This window comes from Hypomesus nipponensis, chromosome 15 (assembly GCF_054491055.1).
Source record: "Hypomesus nipponensis isolate SF chromosome 15, ASM5449105v1, whole genome shotgun sequence".
In the NCBI taxonomy this organism is placed as follows: Eukaryota; Metazoa; Chordata; class Actinopteri; order Osmeriformes; family Osmeridae; genus Hypomesus; species Hypomesus nipponensis.
The window spans coordinates 15187048-15203032 of NC_140375.1; the positions used below are offsets into that span (position 1 = coordinate 15187048).

A 15985-nucleotide genomic window follows, 5' to 3' on the forward strand; every position below is an offset into this window, starting at 1 on the left:
TGTTGAATGACCTGAGAATAAAACCAATCGTATTTTGCTACAACCTGAGCCCTCAAATAACCTCCTTACCAGCTACAGCAGTAGGCCTATTGCGACTATCGCGGAACAATTTGGGAACTGGATTCTGGAGGAAAAACTGCGCTTGCGCGACGGAGCTTCAAACGCGTCTTCTCGGCAAATGTTCATGAGCTGCGGTGGTGAAGCTTTGTGGAGAGGTAACGGTATCGTGGCTACATTGTGACGGAGACATCAGGGAGAACACTTTTGTTAACACAAAACCGACGACCCAGCCTTCTCAGGTCTATCAATTCATCTTTTAAATTATTTTTCGGTACGCGTTTTGATTTGCCATCCCAAAACCAACTATGTCGAACAAGGAGGAGAAACCCGAAGATAAACAGTCTTGGAAAGATTTTTTCTACAATCCACGAACAGGAGAGTTCATTGGTCGTACCGCCAGCAGTTGGGGTAAGGAATCGGCTGTATTTCGGCACTCATGTTATGGTTTGGGTTACCTATTTTCAGAATACATTTCCAAAGCAGCTCAAAGATTAAAGGCAATTTAAGGTTCAAGATCTGATTGCCTTGATGGATAGAAACGGGCGCTCATCAACGTGTTGGCCAATACTAATGCGTTGATGTAAAAATATATATTTGCAATATTTGAGTCAAACTATGCGATGCATAAACAATCATAATTATGCACCCAGACTACGATGTTGTAAATTATTTTCCAGTCTAGTGTCCAGACCCTCAATTTTATTTTAACACAATTCGTTACAGTTCCAGTTTATTTAGACAAGCTATCTCTATGGGTCTTTGATCTTGTACTGGTGATCCTCCATTCTCATCTATCGCTATCTTTGACTCTGATTACCTCAAAGCTGTAAAACTTCAAATTCGAGGTTGTTGGCTATGATTTTCGTGTAATTAGCCATCAAATCACCCGTACTGAAATTAATTACAGATTTGGTTAATCTCCAAAGTGCAGGCCGAGGTTTCTGCAAATATTGCATCAATTAAGTCTCTCGATTGTAATTTGCTTCAGATTGCATTTTATAGCCTAATGGTCAATGTGGTCACGTAGTAGGCTATTGAGATAGTGAGAGGGTAATCTCAGAGTTTATTGATTTGAATGTGTAGGAATTTGCCCAATTCTTCCTCGTTAGTCAATCCGGCAGCATTACACGCGGTTGAAGGACGGCGTGGGAGGGATGGGAGGGGTGATCTACAGTAACAGGACGGTCTCAATTTAGAAAATTTCAATTTAAATGACTTTTCCGACGTGGATTGTAACCAGAAAAATAATTGATCAAGTGTCGCAGAGCTGTCATTGTTCGGCAACATTTTGGTTGCCAAACGGTGTAAAGTATTCTACCCGTAAATTGAACTCTATTGTGTCACTCGAGTCTTGGCGTGTTTGTCCTGCCTACATGCGATCCTCTTCTGTTCCGGTAGGCTGTGTAGCCTATCGGCTACGACTTCCGAGACATTTTGAAGGGTCTCTGTCAGTTCTCTGAAATGTAGTAATCATTCATGTAGCCTATCATTAATCATATATAATGAATGAAACATTTAGGCGACTATTTTGTATGACGACGTGGTTCTATTTTTACACTCTGCAACCAGAGAGACACGTTTTTCGTGTAGAACCACAAGCCTTCAGGCCCATGGACTTTATTTTTGTGTGCGCATGTGTGTGCGCGTGTGCTCATTTGTGGACGATAATTACGCACAGCTGATTCCTTCGCAACATTCTTTTATAGTCAAGGGTTATGAAACCTTTTTACTGTTAGTTGATATTAATTTGTATTATGATGGAAAATATATAAGTATTTGAAAGGCACTTTTGTTTTTGCAGAATACAGGGGCATATTTTATTATTCAAGACAGTTAAGCGTTTCCCCAGTTGTCATCAGGCGTCGGCTGTCATTCTCAAGTGCTGATTTTAAACAGGGAGGGATGTCACATGGGAGGGATGTCACATCAACGATGTTTAGGATGTTTTACAATCGTATTTGTTCACGCATCCTGTTCTCCGGGTCAAGAAAGAGTAGAGAGAGCCACGCTAAAGATGAACAAGTGAGGGCTGCTATAAAAGAGATAATGATTGAGTACATGGACTAGACTCTCACAGTCGTTCATCTCACTGCAGAGCTCTGTGGATTATCTGAGTTTTGGGCTGGTATATTGACGCTGCTCTTGTCCTGATAGCCAGCATTCACCCCCTCTTTTAATTAACAGCATATACACACACTATATCAAACCTACAGTACTACAAGGAGATGCGAAATATTTTACTTTGTCTCCTCAACGTTTTTTTTTCTGCATCTGTTGGGGGAACACTGGGAGTTGAGAGTTTAGTGCCAAAGCGGCAAATGAACAGTCCTGTTGGTATTTACTACAAAGATTTGTGAGGATCAAAAGAACGTTCTTGTTCTCCAGTGGGATCACCCATGTGGCAGTGATGCGGGTCTTTCACATCACCAACAATGACCCAGTTATGAGGCTTTATCAATGAAGTATGCTGCTGCCTTCTTCTGTGGCACTGAGTTAATAGAGGCTTGAAACCCCTGCAGGTCACAGCTGCTTGTTTCATGGATGTATATAATATGATATCATTCTAATCCGTCAATGGACCTTAAACTGTTGGGAGAAGGGGGGGGGGGGGGGAGGGGGGGCAGCGTCTTCAGTAATCTGAGAATGTTTACGATCTCCTGGTCAAAAAATAGTTTTTGTGTCACCTCTTGTGTCCACCTTAAGTTTGATTCAAGCACTAGGTTGATGCTGTGTTGGACAGTACACAGGCTTGTGACTATGGGTAGAGAAAGCTGTGCTCTCCATGCTTGCCCAGAGGTCAGCTGTTAGGAATAGGAAGCCACAGGGAGTCCCAGCTGTTACAACCTAACCATTGCTATCTCATTAACACTCTCTCTCTCTGCTCCAGTGGCTAGTCTGGTTTCTAATGCAATCACTGTGCCATTTTGCAGCAGAGACAGATTGTTTGTCCAACTGAACCAAACGGAGAGATGTGTCCTGTGCCACTCTACCCGCCTGGAACTACTCTCACATGGTTAGAGAACCTGTGGAGGGAGGGACTTCCTGTTCTACTCAGGAGTAGGAGTCGGTGAGAGGTGTGGGGGGCCAACACATTTGCTGTGAGAGGAACATTACCCACAAGTCCAGTTTGTTTATGCCAAATGCCACACCCCACCTAAAATATCGCAGGCCTATGGGGAAGATGTTGTTCTGGGGTAGGATTAGGTTTAAGTTTGTTGGCGAAGGCCTTGTCAAACTCTTGGCTGGCACGGACACAGAAATTAATTGCCCATGTGTGAATCAGACTTGTGGTATGTGTCATTTCGTGTCAAGTTTTTTTCCTGTGTTTGGTTATGTGCACGGAAAGACTAGGGATAGTATTGCCTCATGGAGACTTGGCTCATGGCTCGTCATAAAAAAAAACCCTGTCCACTTCACTGACTTCGCCAATGCCTGTTCTTGGCATTCTCTGGGTTGTGTAAAGTATACCTCCACACGCCCAGCCTCGCCCTCTCTGGGACCCAGTGCCAACCCTCCTGGCCTCCTTATCAGGGTATTTATAAACCCCTGGGCCAGCCACACCAAGGAGGGCAGAGCCACACACTTGTCAGTGGTCTGGAAGATTCCATTTCAGCCAAAACTGTAAAGAACGTGAGCTTGGGAACAGCTGGGTTTGAAAGCAACCCAGCAATGTTGGAGAGAACCTTCCCACAGGTCACTTTCCGGAGCGAGAGCTGCACGACCAGCATGGAGATGGGGACTGTGTCTGCAGCAGGGTTAGAGGATAATGAGAGGTTTGAGTGATTATTAGGGTGCTTGGCACAAGAGAAGCTGTGTGTGTGTGAGAGAGAGTGTTTTCGTCAAGTGAGCACAGGTAGCTAGACCCTTTTAGGCATGGTCAATGGCCACTCTCAGCCCACTCTCGATCAAGGCCGGATAACATTTAAACTGTAGAATGATAAATCCCTATTGCTGGCCTTTCAATTTTAAAGTCCTCTGAATGATCGGCAGTGTAATTTCACCATGACTGCTTTTAATGTCTTTGTGAACAACTGCAGTGATTAGGTGACAGTGATGTTGGCACACAATATGGCTGCAAACCTGTGCCTGTCTACAGTACATCCAATTTAGTGGGAGTGATGGGAATTAAGAGCATTATCTGGCAGTCTCACATACTATACAGTATGCTTACTGCCCACTATGGTAGATTTTCTCATGTGGACAAAAAATCCCCAAATGTTGGTCAGTACTTTTTTATTTTTTTACAGTGTAGCTTAATGTGAGGTGAATAATGATAATGGGCAGGTATACATGCACTGGATGCAGAGGAGTGGGTGGGGTGTCTTGGGGGAATGCTTCGCTGCCTGAGAGGATGAAGGTAAAAGAAGTGTGTAGCAGCAGTGGCTATAGAGAGGGACTTAAGTGGCGTCAGTGTTGTTTTGTAAAGGGAGTGTGGGTGGAGATGATTGTAAAAGGTGCACCGGAGTGTACTGACCGACCCGCTGATTGACTGTGGAAGACTGGATCCACGACCAGCTGACTGACAGGCTCGCGCTGGCCTTGGATCGATGGGGAGCCTGGATCAATGCTCCAGCTGCAGAGGAGGCAGACCACGCCCCCCGCCGGGCTACCCAGAGCAGTGTTCCTGGAAGATCACTCTTGGCTCAAACAAAATCAGGGCATCCATCAGGACCGTGTTAGTAAGGTCTTAGTTACGTTCAATATTCTATCATTATGTAAAATATTTGCACAATATATAGTCTTAATATAATTGGCGCTGGAGGCTTGAAAGGGAAGATATTCAGCTAATGAGGAGTTTTCCATTCATCTTCTATCAGTCTGGCTTATCAGGCTGTATATGGATGTTCATACCTTTATTCTGGTCGATGGGTATGATGGCGTGTGTGCTTGTGCGTGTGTGTGTGTAGCCCCGGATCCATCTGACGCTCCCCCCGAGTGAGCTCCTCTCCTCAGGCCACTGCTGTGCCATCACTTACTGTCCTCCCCCACTATCTATTAATAGTATCTGTCTACCTCAGAGACTTCAGGAGAAAAAAAAAATGCATCTATAATTAAACCATCTCTCAATTTCACTCTCTCTCTCTCTATTCCTCAGCTCTTACAGATGACAGCCATATGATATTTGTTCTTCCACTGCGTTGATATTAATTTGAGTTCATTAAACAGCAGGGAAATTTCAGCTCTGTTGTCCCTAGTATCTTCTCTGCCCAGAGAGCCCAGTTTAACCACTCCAGAATGGTTATGGTTTCTTGCTATACATTTGTATTCTTCTATATTTTTCAAAGCAATCATTTATATTTATAGTATTTAAGACCACAATGGAGACCGAGGGGGAAAACAAAACCACAGTAATTATTGCAAAAATGTTTTGCTGTTCTTTCCCCCCAATCTTTCCTTCCTCTTCAGTTTGACGCTTGTAAATCGTTGTTTTGGAAGCTTGCTGTCTCTCCAAATTAATGGAGCTGCCAAATAATTATTGAACAAAGATTCGAGTCACGTGACTGCCCTTCACTGCTGGGAAGAATGCTTTTGATCTGTTGAGCCAAGATATGTGTGATTAACAGAAAATAATTAGTCTCTCTATTTCTCACCCCCCCATCTCTCCTTCTGTCCCTCCCTCCCTCCCCTACTGTCTCTCTCTCCCCACCCCCCCCCCCCCCTCCCCTCCATCCTTTTTATAAATCCCTCTTCTCTCTCCAGCTCTGATCTTCCTCTTCTACCTGGTGTTCTATGGCTTCTTGGCTGGGATGTTCACTCTGACTATGTGGGTCATGCTTCAGACGCTGGATGACAACACTCCAAAGTACAGAGACAGGGTGGCCAATCCAGGTAACACACAGCGCACACTATTGACAAACATGCTCAGAATCTTGATTGAATTATTGATTTATTGAAGGAATGTAACAGCCAACTTAAAAACAGCCAAACGCACCGCTGCAGTAAAATATGATGTGAAGGAGTCTGACGTAACGTCACATCAGAATATTTCTGCATCTCGTAAATATTTTATATATGACACTTTCCGTTTCACTATTCGTTTCTGTCTCACTCATTCGGGCTCTCATAAATACAAAACAAAATGTTCTCCCACCCCTACATAAATGTTAGTATCTCTCCCGTCACACAGGATAGACTCATTCTTTTACACGCGTGCGCGCTCACACAAACACATCCACACACATCCACACACGCACACGTGGCTCCTGCAGTGAAGCAGTGAAGCTGGTTGGCTGCCCAGTGGGCTGGCTGGAGAGCAGAACGGCAGAGCTGTCGAGTGTGCGAGTGCCTGGACAGTGTCCCTGTGTCGGCCTCCATTCACTCAGGCTGGGTTTGCGTGACACTGGAGCCCTGGCAGAACACGCAAACAGGGAACAAGTCAAACACTGTTTAATCATGACTGAATGACGGTTATGGAAAGAGGAGCAATAAGATGTGTGTGTGTGTGTGACTTGTGTGTTTTTGTGTATTTATGTCTTTGTGTGCGTGTCTGTTTCTGTGGGTGTTCTGAGGGATGTTCTGTTGTGTGTGTGTGTGTGACTGTGTGTTTTTGTGTATTTGTCTATGTGTGCGTGTTTGTTTCTGTGTGTGTTCTGAGGGATGTTCTGTTGTGTGCGTGTGTGTGTGCGCGTGTGTGTTTGTGCTGGATAAGTGAGAGATGAGATGTCTGACTCCCAGACTGTGCAGTCTCTGTCCTGCTGGCCACCAGTACAGCACCCATCTGCTCCATCCCAACTGTCCCTAGCAGCTCCCCCAGTCCACAGAAGGAGAGCCTCCTCTGCAGGAGCAGCTTGGCCCTTAAGTATTCATCGCAAGCTTCAGGCTGGAGCCAAGTGTATACGCTTTTACATCACATCGTTCCCGAGCTCAAGCTCACTCTCTCTATTTCTCTCTCCCCCTCCCCCTCTCTCTCTCAAGCATCCAGGCCTATTCACTCACACCTTGTGTTAAGATCATTTCTTTATCAAGTAATACACAGTCGGCAAGGAATGTGAGCACCAGTATTTTCAGAATATAGTGTTACATCCTACATTTCTCCGACAACATGCTAAGGAATATTGATCTGGGTAATGTGTGAGATTTCTTCCTCCCCTACACACTCCCCTTTTAGTGGCAATTAATTCCACCCACATTGTCGCATTTTTTCCCTTTTTCTGTCATTTTCTCTGTTTCTCCCTCCTCTCCTTCTACAGCATTCCATATCTCTGTATCTTCATGCGTCCTCTCTCCATCCTTTTGTTGTGTCGTCCATCACCCATGTGGATCGGTTTTCATTGTGTTGGCACCTTGAGATCAAGACAACGACCAACTGACACCTCTTCTTTAATGGCAGATTCTCATCCCCTCAGACCGACTCTGTGGCCACATATCTGTGTCAACAGGCGTTAATCTGTAGAGCTGTTAGCAGAGTTGGCTGTTGTCTATGGTCTCCTCGTCATTGGATTTCTCACTTTGCAGTGACTAATTACGTCGATACTCACTGGTGTTGGCAGGACTTGCTTCATCTGTTATCATCGAGGAGTGAGGTAGCCGTCACAACGTACAATGATAGGATCTTTGACCTCTTGACCTTTGCCCCCCCCAAGGTTTGGTGATCAGGCCTCGTTCTATGGACATCTCTTTCAACCGCTCTGACCCTGGCCAGTACCAACAGTACATTCAGCATCTGGAATCCCAGCTGCAGCGTAAGCGACTCTCCTAGTTTTTTGACTCGTATGCTCTTTGGAATATAAGGTTGTTGATTGAAACGCATGACTAGGCAAAATGAGAACTTTGGTGCATGTTATTAGATTGACTTGAATCTGATTTACTACATGGAAACTGGTGGGAACGGGAACTTTCAAACACGCTCAAACACGCTCAGAACGTGTGAAACACGCCCAAACACGCTCAAACACGTTGTAACATGCTCAAACACGTTGTAACACGCTCAAACACGTTGTAACACGCTCAAACATGTTCTAACACGTATCCTATGTCTCCTCTGGTACCTGCAGAATACAACGACAGCATCCAGGAGCAGAATGATCTGTGTATGGTGGGGGAGTACACGGAGCAGGATGAGGTGCAGGAGAAGAAGGTGTGCCAGTTCAAGCGCAGCGTGCTCAGGCAATGCTCCGGCCTGTCCGACACCACGTTCGGCTACGCCGAGGGCAAGCCCTGCATCCTGGTCAAGATGAACAGGGTCAGTCCCAGAGCCCAGCACATCACACCTCTCACTAACGACGGGTGGACTGCCTCTTTGAGACGGCTGACAAGAAATCTTGATCTTCTTCTGAAAGGTTGTTGTCGTAATGTTGGTCCTGATTTTCTTGTTTCCTTGAAGATCATAGGACTGAAGCCGCGCGGAAACCCCTATATCAACTGCACAGCCAAGGTAAAGCCAACTGACGTGTATATGGAGGGGGAGGGGGAGGGGGAGGGGGAGGGGGAGGGGGAGGGGGAGGGGGAGGGGGAGGGGGGGGGTCTGTGTTAAAGATCTCTCCAAGTTCTGTTTTCTCCCCTGTATGTCTATATACATGTTTTGTTATACATGTAATATGTGTTTTGTAGCGTCTACAGTATGAATGTAAGCACATGTATGTACCTGTCTGTGTTTTTACACTCGTCTGTATTTGATTTCTCTCCACGCTGCCTGTAGGGCCAGCAGTTCACTGGTGGGTAAGATGTCGGGTCCTGGCCCCCCATGTTTCCCCAGGGTCCTAGCCCTAGCTCCTCCATGTCTCTGCGCTGCTTCTGTATAGCTCTGTGATGTGACGCTTCTGCTGCCTTTAACAGCATCCATAGCGGATATGTTGTAGAGCTTTGACCCCCCCCCTATGCTGTGGGTTCGGTGGAAGATCTCCACAAGTCCCCCAAAGCCAGTCAGAAAGGAATCTGGTAAATAGTCTGATCTAAAATGAAGCTCACGTAGTAGTAGGCCCAGGTGGTGTATATGCTGAAGGATCCGGAACCTTGTCGAAGGATCCGGAACCTTGTCGAAGGATCCGGAACCTTGTCGAAGGATCCGGAACCTTGTCAAAGGTTCCTCACTTTGGATCTCAAAACGTGTTCCGCTGCTCCACCGTTCCATCTAACACCTCTTCCATGGTTTCCCTCTTGCTCCAACATTCTAACCACCCTCCCTCCTCCCCTGATCCTTGTCCCTCCATCCCCTGGCTGAAACTGTCCCCTCGAGCCTCGAACATTTGTAATCTCCTGCAATCGTTCGAAAAGGCGTACAGAGGGGCAATTCGGCCGTCACCCTGCTTCCTCCGTTAGGGATGACAGAGGCTGTCCGGAGCCTGCCACTCGGCCTCCGCTCTCCGACTTGATCTGGGCTGTTTCTCCTCACCGTAGAGGAAGCAGGAACAGAACCCAATTTCTCTTTTACATGCCCCCCCCCAACTAACATGTAAAAATGTACCAGCATCTAAGCCCGGAGATGCACTGCACATTTAGTACTGAGGCATCAGTACTACATGTAGTAGTCGGCTGCTGCCGCCGTCCTTCACTTGACTGCGCGTGAGGCTCTATGCAAACAAGCGTCTTCTCTGGAAGCGCTGGGTGGGATTGTGGAAGAGGACATTCTGACGCGGGGAACTCAGGAGGGTTGAGCAGAGGTAGGCACACAGTAGGAGCTCTGCTTTAGTGTGGAGGTCGTAAAGTAGTGCGCTCCCAGGCTCTTTCTCTTCTCCAACCATCTATAGCTCCCCCCTTTCTCCCTCTCCCATCACCCAGCGCCAAACAGTCCAGTGTTTTAATGGGAGGTGTAATTACATGTGCCATATCCAACGTCGAGTGCTCCACTCTGACCTCCGTTGAGCCTTTTCCAATTATTCTAAGTTTACTTGTTACGGCCGCTGGTTTGTTCTTGAACAGTTTTTTATGCCTCTGTTGCTATGGCAACCTGGATAACAGCTGCAGTGTGTGAGGGCTGCTCAGTGGGGTTCTGTGATTCAGGTATACTATATATGTGATGGGTGTATGATCGTAATGTGGCAGTTTATTTGCCATGGTAACAGTGAAGGTCTTATCTGGAATGCTGGAAACCAAGCAGCACTGCCTGCCATCTCACTTCAGCGAAACATCCTGTGGCACACCTATCTGATCCTGTGTAAAGCTTTTGTGTGTGTGTACGAATCTAGATGTTGTGTAATATGTGTGAACACAAAAAAAAAAGCAACACATTGTGAAGATTAAAGGTCAAAGTTGTCTTTGTCAGTATAAGTGTGCGTTTCTTTTACATATTGACATATTGATCCCGCAGTGTCAACTGGGACAGCTGTTGCTGTATGAGAGGATGTGTTGTGAGCGTGTAACTCTAAACCTTACCATGCTCTATGTAGACAGACACTATGAACACCGCCTGGGGGGATACCATTCATTCATGCTTTCAAGTCTGTATCTCACTCCTCCTCCTCCTTTCCCACAGAGAGAGACCTCCCTGCAGATGCAATACTTCCCCAAAGAGGGGAGCTTGGATAAAATGTACTTCCCGTACTACGGAAAAAACTTGCATGTAAGTAGCCCTCCTGTCTAGGACAAACGCTGCTCATTCATACTGATGACTGTTTAACAGAGTTTAACCAGTGGAATTCTATCTGAGTAAACAACAAATAGAGCGGTAAAAACTTCCATCTTGACATTCTGAATAACTCCCCCCTCCCCCCAAAACAGAGGAGAACTGTGATACTGATTTGTTTATGCATGGAGGTGGGCCTTGCTGTGCATCCTTTGTCATAAAGCCAGCCATGGCGAGTGTATCGTCATGACAACCTGTGTGTGTGTGTGTGTGTCTCCTCCAGCCCACCTACGTCCAGCCCCTAGTGGCTGTGAAGCTGCTCCTGAGTAAGGAGGACTACAACACGGAGCTGTCAGTGGAGTGTAAGATCGAGGGCTCGGACCTGAAGAACAACGACGACCGCGACAAGTACCTCGGCCGGGTCACGTTCAGGGTCACCGTGTCCGAGTAAGGATTTCAGGGACCACCAGAGCACAATGCACAATGCCAGTGTTGCATACAAAATATCGAAGACCCCCCCCCCCCCCCCCCACTCTCCCCCATCTCCCACCCAGAATGTCCTCACCCGTCCACGCGGAGCCCAGTCTTTCTAGGTTCTGGCCTGTACCACTGGCTACTGAAGGGGGTGGACTGAGGGACGCTGTGGTGGTGGTGCGCTCCTGATAATTGTTTTTAACCCTAACTCATATCACTGCAGTCACTGACTCCACTTCCCTGGCTGCCTCCCTCCCTCCCTCACTGCCCCCCGGGAAGGAAGACAAGAGAATCGTAACAAGATGTCCCCCCCCCTCTCCCACACACATACACATTGTTTAGCCCCACCTCCCATTGAGTCAGTGAAGGAATAGCAACATTGTGCTAATGTAGGGACCTGTAAATAGCTGCTGTATTTGGAGCATTTTGAGTTGATGTGTTTTTTTCTCCTGTAGTGCTGTGTAGTCTGCTGTGTAATATGGTATTTGTCTGTGTACATAATTGATGGGTTTAAATGCTCTGTCTTATCTCACTATGTCTAAACGCTGTAAGAATCAAACTAAGAAATAGATAAATAGTTGTAATTTAAAAGTATTGAGTAAGAGAATACATTAAGGATGGAAATGCCAAAAAATACATATAAATATTTACATTATTTTAACCTGTCCAACATCAAAGGGAAGTGATTTTTTTTTTTTTACCCTGACAGGAAATGTGCTTTGTACAGATGCCTTAAGGTCTGTATGAGAACAAATTTGAAATAAAGATGATTTTAAAGAAATCCTTCTGTCTCATTGTTTCTGTAAATCATGTAACCTTTTCAAGACATGTATAATTGAAAGACACTTCTGTCATATTATGGTGTGCTGCCCTCTGATGGTTGGTGGAGAAACAAACGCGCACACACACACACATACATGTACCTATCCCAGCTATGCTCCAGTTCTACAAAAGAGAATACATCTAATGATGTTAAAATATTTTAATTCCATCCAGTAATGGATTGGAACTAGAACTCAAACAGAGAAACGGTAGCAGTACATAACATCCAAGGACCAAAAATACAGCCATACTCCACATGTAGGTCAAGATCTTACTGTATATCACCACCGGCTGCATCACGGGCATTGCACTGGTGTTACAAACTCCTTACACACACACACACACACACACACAGACGTAAGCCTATATATGTTTACAGACAAGGTCCTTTTAATCACCTTTGTCCACTTCAAACCCTTGTGACTAACATCACATTTGGCATGTTTGTCTCTGTGATATCAGCCACTTACTGTGGAGTGGCATGCACTTAGCCTTGCAGAGAAGCTGTGATAAACAGCGTCCAAAGGTGACCTCTGACTGTGTTTCTGCTGTTTGAGCAGTCACCACAGCGTCCAGATATCCAACCCTTATCTCCCCAGGACCAGAGACCAGGCTGGCATCAGTTCTCACAGTCCTGCTGTGGAGGCGCTTTCTGTTGCTGGATCTGTGGCCAGTCAGAGACCCTGGTCTTTTCACCAAAACTCTTGGATATTCTGGCGTTCTGGTGTTGATATTGAACGATATTTCCGCGTTCCCCTCCTGAGCACGTCTTGTTTGAACATGGCCCGCAGAGAGAGCCTGCAGTCCCTGAAGGAACAGCTCAAATGCCCAGTGTGTCTGGAGGTGTTTGCAGAGCCGCTGATGCTGCAGTGCGGCCACTCCTACTGCCGGGTCTGCGTGCGCTCCATGACCATGGACCCCCGGGGACAGCTGCAGTGCCCAGTGTGCCGCTGTGCCGTGGACGGGGACAGCCCCCCGCCCAACGTCAGCCTGGCCAGGATCGTGGACTCCCTGAGGGAGATGAGCGGGGCAGGGCCTTCCCAGTCGGAGAGCTGCCCTGAGCACCACAACCCTCTGAGTCTGTATTGTGAGGAGGACCACACCGTTATCTGTGGGCTGTGTGGGAGCATAGGGGCACACCGCTGCCACAAGATCACCCCTGTCCACAGCGTGTACAGTCGCATGAAGGTAAGCACTGAGGCCCGACCTCGGCCTCCATCTATCTCCAATAAACAGCAGAGGAAAGTAGAGAGCGTCTATCACCCGGATAGGCTACATTATTCATTTTATCGATACTCGTGTTTATTCATTAGTTCTACGAGGAGTGCAATGACTCAGCATTAACGATTAAGGTGGATGACTCATGGCTCTTCCTGTCATCTCCAAGTGTTGAAAACCCAAAGGAGGTTACCAAAGGTCCTTCCTTCACTGTGTGCCGTGATGAGGTCATGATCATCTTTCAGAGCTGTAAACAGAAAGAGAAAAAAACTAAGTCAATGTGACCCTGGGGAGACATTGTCCCAATCTATCCTGAACTCCATCCTCCTCTGTTGATTTCCCAGGAGGACATATCCTGTTTGATGACAGAGTTCCAGACACAGAAGAGGAAACTGGAGGAGCAGATTTGTAAAATGGCCTACAATAAATCTCGCATCACCGTAGGTATCATTGTGCAGAGACTTCTAAGCTTCCAAATGCTGTGTGGGATCAACATAGTTAGTAAAAGAGCACAACTCGACTAACGACACAATCCTTCGCATGCCGTTTCACACTGTCAAAATGTGGTCCAATCAGAGAGACACGTCAGTTCACCGCTGGTAGAAAGGGGTGGTCATTCCTGACATGCACACATTCCTTCTCCCCTTCCCTCTGAGTGCATGTGCCCGCTCTTCTCCCTGTTAGAACGAGTCGGACGTGCTCAAGTGGGTGATCCGCAAGGAGTTTGGGGAGCTGCGGCGCTGCTTGGAGCTGGAGGAGGCTGGCTTCATGCAGAGGGTGGAGAGCACAGCCGCGGGCCTCATCTCCTGCATCCAGAGCCAGGCAGACGACCTCACACACACCCATGCCAAGTTCCAGGAGGCCGAGGGCATCCTGGAGGCCCTGAGCAATGAGAGTCACCTGGACTTCATTGTGGTGGGTGTCAGATGGCAGTGTCGCTGGAGACTCGAGGATTTTATTTATTTATTTTTTGTAACGCCAGTGTCCAAAAGAAAACAACGCGGCAAGTCGTACTAAAACGTAGACATTCAAATAATCCTATCTTTAATCTCTCCTTGTAGAAATACGGCTCGATTGCTCCAAGGTAAGGAACACACACCTAGGCATCAAACAGTCTAACTTGGATGAGCTGTAGGTCCTGTGACTCACAGATTCTCTTGCTTGACCTTTGATTAAGATTCAAAGAATGTCAACAAAAACAACAGAGAGAAGAGAAGATCTACAGTTCCATCAACTTCAAACCAGGGTTCAATCACAGCGATATCAAGATGTCAGTGTGGAAGAGATTACACCGGAGGGTTCTGCCTAGTAAGGCTTTGTGAGAGGGGTGTGTGTGTGTATGTATGTGTCTGTGTGTATGTGTGTGCCTGTTGGACTATGTGTCTCTGTGTGATCCCCCATCTGCTTCCCTGTCTGCAGCCCCCGTGTGTCTCAAGCTGGACCCCCTGACAGCTCACCCCATGCTGGAGCTCAGCCAGGGAGACACTGTGGTGGAGTGTGGAGCCCTCCTGAAGAGGCTGGCCAACAACCCTGAGCGCTTCAGCTACAGCTACTGTGTCCTGGCCAGCAGAGGCTTCTCCTCGGGGAAGCACTACTGGGAGGTCGTTGTCGGGGAGAAGCCAAAGTGGCGGCTGGGCCTGATCAAAGGCACCGCCAACAGGAAGGGGAAGCTGCCTAAGAGCCCTGAAAGTGGCGTGTGGCTGATAGGTCTGAAGGAAGGGCGCGTGTACGAGGCCTTCAGCACCCCCCGCGTCACCTTACCTCTCTCCACCCAGCCCGCCAGGATCGGGATGTTCCTGGATTACGAGGGCGGATCGCTAACGTTCTACAATGCTGACAGTCCTGACGAGCTCGGGGTGATCTACACCTACCGCAGCGAGTTGCAGGGGAAGGTCTACCCGCTGTTCGATGTTTGCTGGCATGAGAGAGGAGCCAACAAACAACCGGTCTGTCTACCTCAGACCGCCAGTGACAGATGAAGGGGTCAAGTGCCTGATGGATTATAACAGTGGTTCTCAACCTTGTCCACAGGGACCCCCTTGTCCTGCTTGTTTTAGATGTTTCCCTACTCCAACACGCCTGATTCAAATGCATGTTCGTTACCAGGCTTCTACAGAGCTAGATAACGACCCTTTTATTTGAATCAGGTGAGTTGGAGCAGGGAAACATCTAAAACATGCAGGACAGGGGGTCCCTGAGGACAGGGTTGGGAACCACTGAGATAGAGCACAGAACCTGAATGTTAATGATAATGTATTACGTACCTTTCTGTAATCATTGTCATGACCAAAGGGTGGCGCCCACTCTCTGTGTCATGCAAACCAACCCCTGGTGTTCATCCAAGGAATGGATTTCTGTGACAAGCAACCAGGCAGTCTTCAAGAAAGTGTGGTTTCTGCTGCCTGTCAATCCAAGTTGATTTCCTTTTTGATTTATATAAAATGGAACCATTAGTAGCCTATGTATATTTTGTTAAATTGACAAAAATAAGTATTGCTGTTTAGTTTGCCAAATAAAAATAAATACTGTGACTGACCTGGAAGTTTACGGTGAAACTGCAGAAGGCAGAAGTTGTGTATTTTATGTCAGTCATATGATCCAGTCAGTATTTTATCTTCTCAAGTGTTAGGTACTTTCCAAATCAAGGCTTCCAGTCTTTTAAAATGCAGTGAACTAAAGTCAGGGTCTTTGTTAGGGTGAAGTCAAACAAATTGAAATTCATAGGATTTCTACTTCCTGCACATGCACAAACACATGTTATTCTTAGCTTCAATACTGGAGAAACCAGTTCTCCTGAATTGAATACACAATGACATTCAAGAACAATGAGTATCAAAAGAGAAATAAAAAAGGAGGCATTGTTCAAAAACCTTTTTAGAAATAAATTTATCATAAGTCAGTAGAATGCAC

The 15985-nt window shown here is 46.7% G+C and overlaps 2 protein-coding genes across 2 annotated transcripts; both read left to right on the plus strand.

Moving 5' to 3' along the window:
- The first annotated feature begins 159 nt into the window (after positions 1-159).
- atp1b3b (ATPase Na+/K+ transporting subunit beta 3b) lies at positions 160-11816 on the plus strand. The gene is made up of 7 exons (XM_084674499.1): positions 160-468; positions 5761-5889; positions 7644-7742; positions 8055-8242; positions 8384-8434; positions 10472-10558; positions 10845-11816. The coding sequence occupies exons 1-7, from the start codon at positions 366-368 to the stop codon at positions 11010-11012; spliced, it is 825 nt and encodes a 274-aa protein (XP_084530625.1). The 5' UTR covers positions 160-365; the 3' UTR covers positions 11013-11816.
- An 821-nt stretch (positions 11817-12637) lies between these two features.
- Positions 12638-15054, plus strand: LOC146257714 (E3 ubiquitin-protein ligase TRIM50-like). Its single transcript, XM_084674781.1, has 6 exons — positions 12638-13045; positions 13420-13515; positions 13760-13990; positions 14137-14159; positions 14253-14383; positions 14495-15054. The coding sequence occupies exons 1-6, from the start codon at positions 12638-12640 to the stop codon at positions 15052-15054; spliced, it is 1449 nt and encodes a 482-aa protein (XP_084530907.1).
- The last annotated feature ends 931 nt before the right edge of the window (positions 15055-15985 follow it).